The sequence below is a fragment of the Podarcis cretensis genome (assembly GCF_951804945.1).
Source record: "Podarcis cretensis genome assembly, chromosome: 5".
Lineage (NCBI taxonomy): Eukaryota > Metazoa > Chordata > Lepidosauria > Squamata > Lacertidae > Podarcis > Podarcis cretensis.
This window is the reverse complement of record NC_137174.1, coordinates 15,898,546-15,910,996: the sequence shown is the minus strand read 5'-3', so window position 1 is coordinate 15,910,996 and position 12,451 is coordinate 15,898,546. Positions and strand designations below refer to the sequence as shown.

At 43.6% G+C, this 12,451-nt stretch overlaps 1 protein-coding gene across 8 annotated transcripts in view; it reads right to left on the bottom strand.

Annotated features, from left to right (window-relative positions):
- Positions 1-6,129: 6,129 nt before the first annotated feature.
- Positions 6,130-12,451, bottom strand: part of KAT6B (lysine acetyltransferase 6B) — an 86,506-nt gene continuing 80,184 nt past the window's right edge. For all 8 annotated transcript variants that reach the window (XM_079975049.1, XM_079975054.1, XM_079975056.1 and 5 more), the window contains one exon: positions 6,130-10,017. In XM_079975049.1, coding sequence (XP_079831175.1) covers positions 7,535-10,017 — 2,483 coding nt within the window. In that variant the 3' untranslated portion in view covers positions 6,130-7,534. The remainder of the gene's footprint in view (positions 10,018-12,451) is intronic.

The following is a 12,451-nucleotide window of genomic DNA, read 5'->3' as shown; positions in this document are numbered from 1 at the left end:
GAAAGGACCCAACGGGATTTACAAAGAGTCACTGCTGGAAACTGTTTGTCACTTGTTTTAACTTTGTGGGTCAGGAGGCCTGGAATTGCTCTAGCGTATGGTCAGAAAAGGGCATCTTGGTATTACACACACACACACACACACACACACACACACACACAATATTGTTAGGGTTGGTAGATGGACCTTGCTGGGTCATCTGTCTCCTGGATGGACTTCTTTCAAATCTCACCCTCAAAAACAGTATAAGAGTCTATTTTCTTATTTGCATAGACTCCAATGAACACGTGCAAATGGTCAGCGACCACCTTTTCCATTGTGGGAAAAGGCAGCGACTCTTAAAAGCCTCTTGGCAAATCGCTTTCTCTCTGCATTATCATGAGCAGCTTAGCATACATCTTATCATCAAACCAGGAACATAGTGGGCTGTGTTGCCTGTCATCACCTGTATGGAAAGACAATGGGAATGAATGTTCAGAGACTATGCCTATCCTGGTCAGGGTAAAGCTACATCGCAGGGACTAATAAGGCCATTAGCAGAGGGACCGAAGTCACTGGATAAAGCCCAGCACAAATTTGACAGCAGCTGTCCACACACATCTTTACCCTAACTGGTCCTCCACCCCAAGAGGGATACAGGAGGGTGCAAACTCTCATTTCAGGTACTAGGAGCACAATAATGATGTCTCCACAATGCCCTCTTTGGAGGACAAGTTTAGAGCCCATTGCAAAAGTTGTACATCCATTGTGTTTCCTTCCCAGTACCAGTTTTGATAGGTGCATAGTTGTAGAAACCAAGGCAGCCTAAATATGTGTGTTGGACTCACATCCACAACTGTTGGAGTGACTTCACCCTGCTCATGGCTGCTGGTAACACTAACAGAACCTTTTATCTTCCAGTCCTGAAATACACATTCCACAATGGAACACAATATATGCCCAAGCATAGTTTACAATTCCAACCACTTCTCTTGGCTTCAGCCTTCAACGAAGCTACAACATATCTGGATTGGGGCACCCAATGTAGTGTCCTCCAGATGATGGTGGATGTTAATCAATCAGCCCCAGCCAACATGACCACTGGTCAGGGATGATGGGAGTTGCAGTCAAACAATATCCAGAGAATACCATGTTGACCACCTCAGATTTAAACAAACCCATCTGAGCAACCACTACTCCAGAGGTCTTCTCTAACCAGCTGTCCAGCATCTGCAAGGCTGGTAGCTTCAAATTAAATCCAGAACATCTCCCAGAAAACAGCTTCTTATAAAACCAAGCTTAACATCCTCTGAAAGGTTTGCAAGATCTACGGTAAAACTCAAGTCTCCTTCACTTTTATTCCACATCTTCATGAAGATGTTACACCATGTTACACCACGGCCCTCTCTCCATACAAAAGGTATTGCCTTCTGTCTACTATGACCTTCACTTAGTCATTGATCCTCCTACCATTCTAATTTAGTGTAACTTCCTTAAAAATATGATTTATATGCACCATGTATTCTGGCCTGACAATGCTCAAAGGGTAGGAACATGGCTACTGATACCATGCATCACTTTCGACTGGTACTATCAGAGAGACAGAGAGATCAGTAACTGCTGATGATGTCTGAAGTATTGTTAGGTCCTAACAGTGAATTTCATAATCCTGAAGGATGGGGAAGGCAGTCGAGCTGGTCACAGAGAGGTCCTCTAGGAGCCACACTTAAACACACACACACACACCAAAAAAACAAGTTACGTAGCAAAAAGTATGGTATATGTGAACCTAGTCTCTGTTTCTTCCAATGTGTGTACAACTCTCCCTGCACACCAAGCAATTAAGGCTCTCTTTAACAGCTGTTTATGTCATTTTACAGGTCTTTTGGTTCTTATTTATCAGTTAATCAAAAAAGGATTAGAGTGCTAAAGTGTTATTCGCCTGTTAGCAGGCAGGGCGATTTGTCTCACTTCATAGTACTAAGTGCTCTGTGAAGGGGGTTTCCCCACCCCACCCCAGCAAAGGTAGAGAAATGAGGGACCTTGGCAGGGAAAGCTCTATAACTCTTATCAGCATGAGAGCTGAAATGCTAAAAGCTGTGATGAACACAGCCAGCACCTCCATCCAGGATGTTCCATGCTTCCCAGTGACCTTTCATTCTGGGAAATAACAATTGCACTTTGGTGTAAGCCAATGATTAAGGACCAATCTGTGCCATATAACGGTCTGATGCTTCTAGCAATGTGAACAACACAAGGTACTAGGGAGGCTCACGTCTAGGTCATGGGGTAGAGCCAATAAAATGGAATAATAATAATAATCCAAGTTTCTAGATCCCCCTTATTGAAATACATCTCTTAGTGACCAGGGTCCAAGAATGATGAAATGAGAATCTAAAACTTTTGCCAAGCATTGTTAATACAGGCAAGGTCTTTACATTTCAGCATTAATTACACATACATTTCTCCCCCACCTATTTTCCCTATTAAGAAGAGCTCTTTGAACTTTACGCCTCAGTTTTCTCTAGCAATTTTCCTGCAACAAAAACTTTCACCTCCTCATTTTGCCTCTGACGGCTGATGCAAATTTGCAAAAGAGGCTGACTTCAAGTAATGATTCAGCAGAATCTTGCAAGGCATTCATCAACTATGAGGAGATAACCAAAGGATCCTTTCATACATTAAAGTATATTTTTACAGCTGTGAAGTGTAAATGCATCAAAAGCATGCGCTTGGAAATATTATCTTACAGGTACCCTGATAGAGGAGCTATGACTGGCCATGTTGCAGGTAGACTTAAACATTGGGTTGCCTCTGTATCATGTGATGTCACAGGGGTGTGAAATGGCCGGGGGGGGGGGGGGTTCTGCAGTGGAATTTCCTGAACCCAAAGTCAGGCTGCAACACTCAAGCTGATCTTTTATTCCTGTGTTCAGAAGCGCAAACTTTTACCAAAGAAATCTTGGTTGAAAGACGAGATAATTGCTAAGACCCTTTGAACAAATAAATACTGACCACAGTTTAGTAGACAGCTAGAAAAAAGTCTCCTAAAACGGTAGAGGAATTTTCCATTCATAATAGGGTTCAAGACAAAGTATCTGGTATTTTAAGTACCTCCCCCTTAAGAGAAAAGGGCATTTTTCTTTCAGCTGCAAAGAATGATTTCTATTCAACACTGTAAACTATATTCCTGCTCGGCTCCCATTCATTTATAGAACTCATGCAAGAGTCTGCCACCAAAGTGTACCCAGAGCTTCAAACAACACACATCTGTTGTAGAAACACAAGAGAATCCAAAATTGCAGTTGTTGTTTTTTTAAACAGCCTAATTTTGATTTATTAGGAATATGTTTCTTGGGCTCTGCTTGCTGCGCAAGACAATGACAGACCACACTGACGCTTTGTCTGGGACTTGTAGCACTTCAACACAGAATATCAAGATCCAACACTCAAAATAGATATGCATGTTTTCTTGCTCCTGCATAAATTTGCTTGATGTGTACTGCTAAGCAATAGTACATATTTTCCCCACATCTAGCAGTCCCATCAGTCACAGCTGCTTCAAAAGGAAAATACTCCATTTTATATTTGGTTTCGGAGACTGCAGGCATGCAAAAACACACTCTACGTAGGGCCATTCTGAAAGCAAAGAGTGTTTGTGTACGGCTTCAACACAAGAGGGGGAGAAGGGGGAATCCCTAACTTTACAACAAGCGACACCCACCAAAATCAGCTTTATTACATTTTGCAATAAGCATTTAAGCATATCAACAATCCATTCCATTGCCTGTAGGCTTTTCTCTTCTTTTTAAAGTCAAAACCAAGTTGCAAAGTGTCAGAGCAAGTACTATAAAAAAGAAATCTTTCTGATATTTTATTACAAATACATCTCTGCAAGAATTTGAAATAGCATTTCCAATTAATTACATTCCCCTCCCCCCAACAGCAAAATTGTTAAACCCAACATGAGTGCCAACCCAACTATTCCCCTTCCCCCAGCCACAGCACTCATCTGGAATTTGGAAAAAATCAACAGTGGTTAAAGTTCCCTAACTTAAGAGCTGCCTATCAAAATGTGTATTGCCGTGAGCTATGTACCTACAACTTCTTCTTGTTGCCACCATCAGTCCAGCCCAGAACTTCCTTCCCTGGTGATTTTTATTTGTATACTCCCATTGATTTTCCCATTCTTTTATTCTCAAATCCCTAATTAGTCTTCTGGCTGCACTTACAGTAATTCTCAGTTCCTAGGGTTTGCCCCTTCCCCCACTGGTTACATTAATGTTCAGTTGCCCTCCCCGCCCCCCCCCTTCCAAAACTCTCAGGTTTAGCAAATGGTTGGAACAAGGGAGACGGGGAAAACAAAGGTGCTGCTATCTTGAGACAATTCTCTGGAAGCTGCATAAACCAGCTGTGGCCTACTTGCTTTGTGTATCCTGCAGTTACCACAACTAGACACAGGTCCCACGAAACTGCTGAGCCACAAAGGAAAGGAACACAAAACCATTTCACTTACTTGACATGGCTGCCAGTTCTGTTGGGCTTTTCATGTTTAAAATCTTTGTAAGCATCGATTCAATTTTTAACAATCAGGAGACACAACACCGCTCAAGGCTAGTGTGATGGCCTGGGAATTGGATTCAGAGGCTGAACCTGAGGAATCCCAGCCTGCACAGGAGTCCCCACCTCCAGGACCGGCTGAGCCAGGGCCGGGGCTTGAACCTGAAGGGCCCTCACCTGTGCCGGATCCTCAGGAGCAGACACCAGCTGAATCAGCTCTGGCTCCGGAGGTGATCAAGGACACATTGCCTACAGGTGCTCCACTCTCAGCCCTGTCAGGGGAAGGTGAGGTTGCCTCTGGGTCCAGTAACCCTCCATCCTCTCCTGAGCTGCAGAGTTCTCGATGGAGGAATGCTTGCCTCCAGGCAAGGAGAGGCGAGTCACCTGTGGACCGGGGCTGCCCTATGCCTCAGGGCAGATAAAAGCCAGCCAGCCCAGTCCCAGGTTGCGGGAGCAACATTGTTGGTAACCTGTTCCTGCCGGCACCCTGTCCTTCTCTTCTGCCAGAGTTCCTGACCTCACCTGACTCCTTGCCTTGGACCCCGCTTCAGCCTTGACGGATAGCCTCCATACCACACCCTCGACCTTGGACTGGACTCGGACCACACCGCACAGTAACCCCCCCCCCCCCCGGGACCAGCACAGCTAGCTTGCATTCTGTCACAGCATTGGCTACAAACGAAGTGGACAGGGCATGGTTGAAAGCAGTGTGGAAGTACCAACACCAGGGTTGGGAAGCAGAGAAGAAGCAGAGGAGGGCAGGCCTGGGTTCCATTATCAGCAGAGATACTGTCAGGTCCACAGAGGAACAATACACTTCACCATTAGAAGGGCACACATAACCTTAACCTGTTGGGATTGCAGTCAATCCGGTGGACTAAGTAACCATCCCTGTAAACCATCTGGGAAAAGTTCATAGCTGTTATGGAGCAATCTATGGTGACGGATGCACTGGGATCTTGACATGCGAGGCTGGTTCCCCATGGATCTGCAGATCAGACTCAGGCCTGCTAGGGTACCGTGTTCCAGACTCCTTACCAGAAATGTCAGATACACTTAAGAAAGGTGCATTATTTTTTAAATCACTCTTTCCCTTGTAAGCCAATATGCCTGCAAAAGCAGATGAGTATTTCTAGCCGAATGAGGGAATGCATAAATGCAAAGATGCATGCACATTTCCCAACTGACCCAGGAGTGGAATTTACAATTGAACCAAATATATGTGTGTGGTTTTTTTTTTGGGGGGGGGGGGGAGAGAAGAGGAGGGTGAGACTGAATCCTCCACTTCTCCTTCCCCTCCACTAACACATGATCAGCACAACTGTTGACAATCACTCAAGCTTTCTACTGCAGTCTATGATATTTAATAAAATATTTTGGTCAATTCAGATTTTAAAACTCTTCACTTTCCTTGCAGAGGGCCACATTAGGCACCGAGAGATATACCGACAAAGCAACAGAAGGCTTCCAAAAACAAGGATGCTTGAAGGATCCCCCTGTCTTGTGAGCCGCACCCTGCAACCAAGAAGAATTGACAATGTGGCTCATCAGTCTCTATGCACGTCAGATAAGAGCACAAGAGGCTAAAAATGGCTCATCATAATTTATTTTATGTTAAAATGTACAGCTTGTCTTTGCTTTATTTAAGTGACTGGCTAAAAAGGTAACATAAATAGTGTCACTGGGTCTAGTTTTATACATGAATCAAGCCACTTTTTGGCCCTTACAGTCACTCTGTACAGGTACAAAGGCTACAAAAAAAGGAAGCCATATAAACAGACACAAATACCTTCTGGTGTTTTTTTTTTTATACATGCGCTCTTGAAGCTTCATTTGTTCTATTCACACGCTACTGCTCTATTTACTTTTCTTAAAAAATAACTCCAATATTTTATAAAGATAGAAAAATCTACAGATGGAATGAAAATGTAAAGTTAGAGGCATTTCCATAAAATAGCAACTTTACACCAAATTCACTTTTTTTTTAATCCTGCCAAGTATCTGGACATATATGAAAATGTTTCAAAAACTTGATAAACACTGATATGCTTTAATCAATAAGGTTTGTATTAAAAAAACAAAACAGTAAGCTGCCTTTTCCCCCTACTCCAGAGGGGATCTGCCACCAGAACAAAAACAGGGCTCACTTTTACATCAAATATTTACCAATCAAGGATGCAATCCATCAGGGCACTCTCTCCTGTGCCAGACCCATAGAAATTAACCATATTTGTGCAAGAGCACAGCTGACACGCGAGAATTTCCCAGTGGGTTGCACTTAAAATGTTTGACTCAATACTGGAATAACTTTCACAGCTTTTTTAAAACAAGATTTAAAAAATATAATTAACAAAAATATAATTTTTTAAACCCCTTAAACTGGGGTAACCTAATCAAGGAGGGGGGGATCACAAATTAAGAAATGGCTTACTGTTAAGCACAACACTTGTACAGTACTACGAAACGCACTGTCACTAACAAAGACATTAGCGGCATGCGAAAGTGTCACCTTGAGGAACAAAATAGTCCATGAATGCAATGCAAAAAGGCATTTACATGGTGGAGGAGATGGGGAGGGGAAGGACAGAACAGGAGGAAAGCTCACAGTCCAGCACGACATCAGATATACTCCAAAACTATGATCCACATTTCAAATGGGAGCAGGCACATAAAACATGGCTGTGAACCATCAGCTTGTTTCGCGTGTTTGCAGTACAATGACGAAGTTCTTCATCATCACAGAACTTCAGTTACGCAAAAAAAAAAAAAAAAAGCAAACAAAGCAAAATTACAAAACAAATAAAACGAGAACACATTTATATAAGGCCTTTCGCTGCATACAGTTTTTTTTATGGTGCCTACAAATGTTTTTGCATTCACACCAATTGCTGGTTTTGAAATCGTATTCTCCAAAAGGACATCTTTTTGTGCCGGTCAAATCCTAGCATGCCAGTTTGGTACACCAACCGTCTCCCCTCCCCGCTCCCCCCAGATCCTACCTACGCATGTAAGAGCTATTCAGAGACTGTTTAGACATGCCGCTATTCATGTAACCATGATGTGCTGGCGGGGTATACATCATGTTGCTGTGGGGGTTAGTCTGCATTGACTGCTGGGCATATGGCTGGCTTCCCATCATTCCCATTTGCATCTGCATTGGGTACTGGGCTGTTTGATTCATATAACCATGGTTTGCATGATAGGCTCCATTCATCATCGGTTGGGACATACTAAACCCATTCATAGCGTTAAGGGGGTTCATGTTCATGTTTACGGAACTGACATTGTAAGCCGGAGCTGGCATCAAGTTCACACTCATGTTCATGCCACGCTGCATGGTTAAGGTGCGTGCAGGCCCTTGCATGGTCACTGTCTGCGAGGTTCGCCCATAAATCTGCGGCTGGTGAGCTGCTGCCGCTGCAGCCGACGGCAAAGCGGCCGACTTAGTCCTAACCGAAACATGGCCCTTGCCAGGCATCTGCGTTTGCAGTCTTTGGGCATGGGACAGGCCAATATTGGATGTGGCCATGTTGCGCTGCAAGAGGGGTGGTGGCAAATTCATGGGAGGCGGAGTGAGGTTAGGGGGCGGAGTCATCGTGGTCTGGACCTGGCCTCCCCCTGGAACTGGATGAGGAGACTGAGAAAGCTGAACGAGTCCTGTGCTACTGAGAGGAGTAGACAAAGAGGCACTATTTGCATAGGAAGTGACAGCAGCTGAGTGGCTGTAAGGCAACGAATGGTCCATAAGTGTGTTGGTTAACTGTTGCAATTTGGCAAGGCTGAAGGTAGCCGACGGTTGTGGGTAATGCCCTGCTGCAAACTCACTCTGGCCCATTCTTTCATACAAGCCAAGGTTGGCATTGCCAGTCTCTGCGATTTCATTTAACTGCATAGGTGGGCTGAAGTTAGCAGCCATGCTGCACTGCGGAAGCTGCTGGTTGCTGCTCGGGGGCCTTTCGACAACGCAGCCTTGAGGCGACTTCACATTGCAAGGAGGGGGAGAGTTGATGCTGGCATTCTGCATCATGCTACAGCTTCCATTCACATTAGACATCTGTTGGGTCACTGCACAACTACTCTGAGTCATGTTGCTAGACGTGAGGTTGCTGTACGAACAGCTGTTTTGCGAGTTGTTGTTTCCACAGATGCTGTTGCCCATTGTAGAGTCATAGCTGCTTGGGTTTTCATAGTTTTCGGTTGTGCTCTCAATGCTACCCAGGTCGCTAAATCCACTATCGACGACTTGCTGCGAATGGTCGGAAACAGAAGGAACGTCCATCATGGGACTGGTTTCCATGTTCTGCAAAGAGGGCACAGAGATCGCACTTTGATCGGGGCTGATTTGAGCATAACTGGTTTCTAATGGAGGCACATTTGGACTATTAACAGAACGAACTGACTGGCTGGGATGGGACTGGACGGATGAGACAGGGCTACTGTGATCAGACTGCTGGCAGTCATCCAGTGTGGTCATCTGTGGGCTTTGGTCAGTATTGGCGTAAGTCTGTAGGCTTCGACATGCTTCTTGAGTCTCTACACAATCCTGGAATGCATCTTCCTGTTCGGTTGTTTCCTGCGTTAGAGACTTCACTGCCTCCACTGTCTCAGAGTCTATCTCCATGGTTTCAGCGTTTGTGTCCTTGAATGCAGAATTCAGTTCATTACGGTCAGTTTGGTTTTTATTTTCTGTATTTTCATTACCTGACTCAGGCACAGGCTCTGGAATAGCAGGAAGCTCTTTGTGCTCGCTGTCACATTCGGCTACAAGGTCAACGCCACAGTCCATTAAGTCTTCCTGGTTCGATTTACCACTCTGTTCACTTGGGTCTAAAAAAGGCTCCTGATTCCCAAGTACATCTTTGAGAGCTTCTGCTGGTACTTCCTCCTGAGTTTCCACTTCCGTTGGACCCATGTGACTCTCATCCTCATCATCAGCATCATGATCCTCATTGCGAGATTGTTCCTCCTCCTCCTCTTCTTCCTCCTCCTCCTCCTGCTCTTCTAAATGCTCAGGCTCATCTTTATCCATTTCCGTTTCCTCTTGCAGGTCTTTATCTTGATTATCCACACTTTCCATTTCTTCTACTATGTTGTTGTTTTCTTCTACTTCTGCTAAATCGTTTTCTGCTTGTTCTGTCTTGGGTAGCTCCAGATACTCAGATACCGCATTTCTGACTTCGTCCTCTTGTGGAAGAATGGTTTCAGTGTTCTTAACCTCCTCCATAACAGCACATGCCTGGCATTCGTTGTTTTCAGCTATCTCTTTCAATTCCTCTCCCAAGGCCTGATAGTCAGGCTCCATAGGAGTCTCAGGTGGAGTGTACAAATTAAGTTTAAAACCTGGTTTTCTCTCTTTGTTTTGTCTCCATTTGGATGGACATTGCTTCACGCCTTTAGGCCATCCTTGTTTACACAGCACAGGTTCAGGATTGTCTTTATCATCATCTTCCAGGACGGCTACATCCTCTTCTGCATTAGCTGTGGGATAAGGAGAAATGGGGACAGGGTGTGTGGGGGGAGAGAGAGAAGACAGTAAGTTTATCACGTTATTCTTAACTGCTTTACAAAACCCTAGTCAAAGAAAATATATACCACTAACCATCTTATTCTAACTATCTCTGACAGCAACATGTTTGCACACCACCCACTTTTGGTTATTATTTAAACAGAAAAGCAGGGCACGAACATTACTATTAGGTTTTAAAAAAAGGTAAACGTTTACCTTTATTACTATTAACTAAACATGTAAATATATGTTGCTTTTGTTGATGCATGCACACACAGGGATAGCTAAGGAACATTTATCCCATTCTAGACTCTTGCACTACAGTCAGTTGATGTAAGTGCATGTTGCTGGTCAAGGGCATATAATTCATTTGCTACTTGTACAAATGCACATTTTATCCACCTCTATCCAATTTTGTTTTTCTTGGTTTTAGAAATTTTACACTGAAACAGATGAAATTTTTAAAAAGGGAAGCTACAATGGAAGAGAGGTTCAGATTACAAAAACAGAGGAGGTATTTTTTAATGTAAGCTTAGTGGTCTCATTTATGCAAAGTCACATTTGTTATCCTGTATAGTGATCAAATCCAGCCAAATAATTTTATATTGCAAGGAAGATCACATGAAGACTGCTTTGTGCTGTTTCTTACAGATGTAATAAACTAGGACTATTTTATTTGGCAAGTGTCTGTTTTTCATCACTGAATGCACATTCTTAAGACATTTAAAACACAAATATCATTTATACTTGTAATTGGTCAGATGTATTTCTGACCTACATATCTGGCCAACCAACTCCTTTGAAGTTTATGAGGTACATGTCTGCCCTAATCCTAGTCAAGTTTGAATATTCCTAAACTGCAAGGATAATGAACACCCTCCTTGACATTTGTCTTAAGAAAGCAGTCAGAAATGAAAACGTGAGAAGCAGACCTGAATTGCCATCTTCAAATATAGTGAAAAACTGCTGTAAAATATCTCTAAGGAGGTAGCTCAATGTATGTATGTATGTATGCATGCATGTCACGCCAGCTCAGCAGAGCAGGAAGAGCACAGATCTGAGTGTGGCGCTGGTGGCCAGCTCCTTCTCCTTCTTCCGCAAGGGGGAAGGAGGGGGGAAGCAGCATCCTGCTGGTGGCAGAAACAGGAGGAGGCAGAGGAGGAGACGCTGGCCATTGAAGCTGCGTGGTCACCACATTTGGCTCCGCCCCAGCTCCTCCTGACGTCAGGACATTGTGCCATGCACGACACTGTCCCCCCAATCACCCTCACAAGATGGCACCTCTTTGTAACGTAGAGTCACATTCTACTTTTGAGCACAGAATACATGTTGGAAAATGGAAGATAAAGAAACATCATCATTGGAAGAATTCCTTGTTTAGAAGCCTGTACCATCCATTGAATGTAATTTATATAAATAAGTTAACTGTTTCTTGAAAGATTTCTACCTCCTGACACATATTTTGCTTCACCAAGTTTGTTCTGTAAAATGAAATCATTTTCTCTGCTTTCCCTCCTAAATATTTAAGTACCAGAGTTTAACCAAAAATTGAGCAGTAGTTACCTTATTGGCCCGAATATAAGCTGCACCTTTAAAATTCGGTAGCTTGGGGGAGGCTTGGGAGTGGCGGGCAGGCTGGGCGCCGTTGCCCCGCGCAGCTTTCCTGGGGGTGGGGAGCCACGCCACTTGGCAGGCAGCATAACGTCGCGAATATAAGCCGCACTTTTCATGGTTGGAATTTGGGGGGGGAGTGCGGCTTATATTCGGACCAATACGGTAGTTAAGGGGGGTTCGCCACACTCAGCTGAAGTGCTTTCTAAATGCCAGCAAATTGTAACAACCATGCAATATAGAACAAACCTCAGCGTCTTCTTATTAGATCCAACATTCAGAGGACAAACTAAGCTAGGAATTAAACTGTACAACACCTCAGTTTAAACCTTTCACTTTAATCTATGCTAGCAGTAGACATATCCGCATGCACTTGACAAACAGAAGGAAGGAGAATGGATCATTTTGCAAAAATTCACAAAGCTGTCTGGTTTTAGAAAAAAAACAAGTGTTTGTTTCTTAGAAACATCTTTTTTTAAAAGATACATCTAAATCACTTGACATTTTATCATCCAAAGCTAAGCAATGTTATTCAGCTGAAGTTGAACTATGAGCTTTGAACAGGAACCCTTCAACAAATTTGAGTGCAGAAACCTAGGGCTATAGAACTAAATATTGGCACATCCATCACCAAGTCATAGAACCCAAAGGTTTCTTCATGTGTGACATTTTTTTTTTTAAATACAATTTCCCTATGGGGAAAATAATGAACAGCACTGCATTATTAAGTGAGGTGTGGAAGTTTGTTTTGCCATGAGTACAGAGATCAGGCATCAGAGCATGGGATGCCTGCTC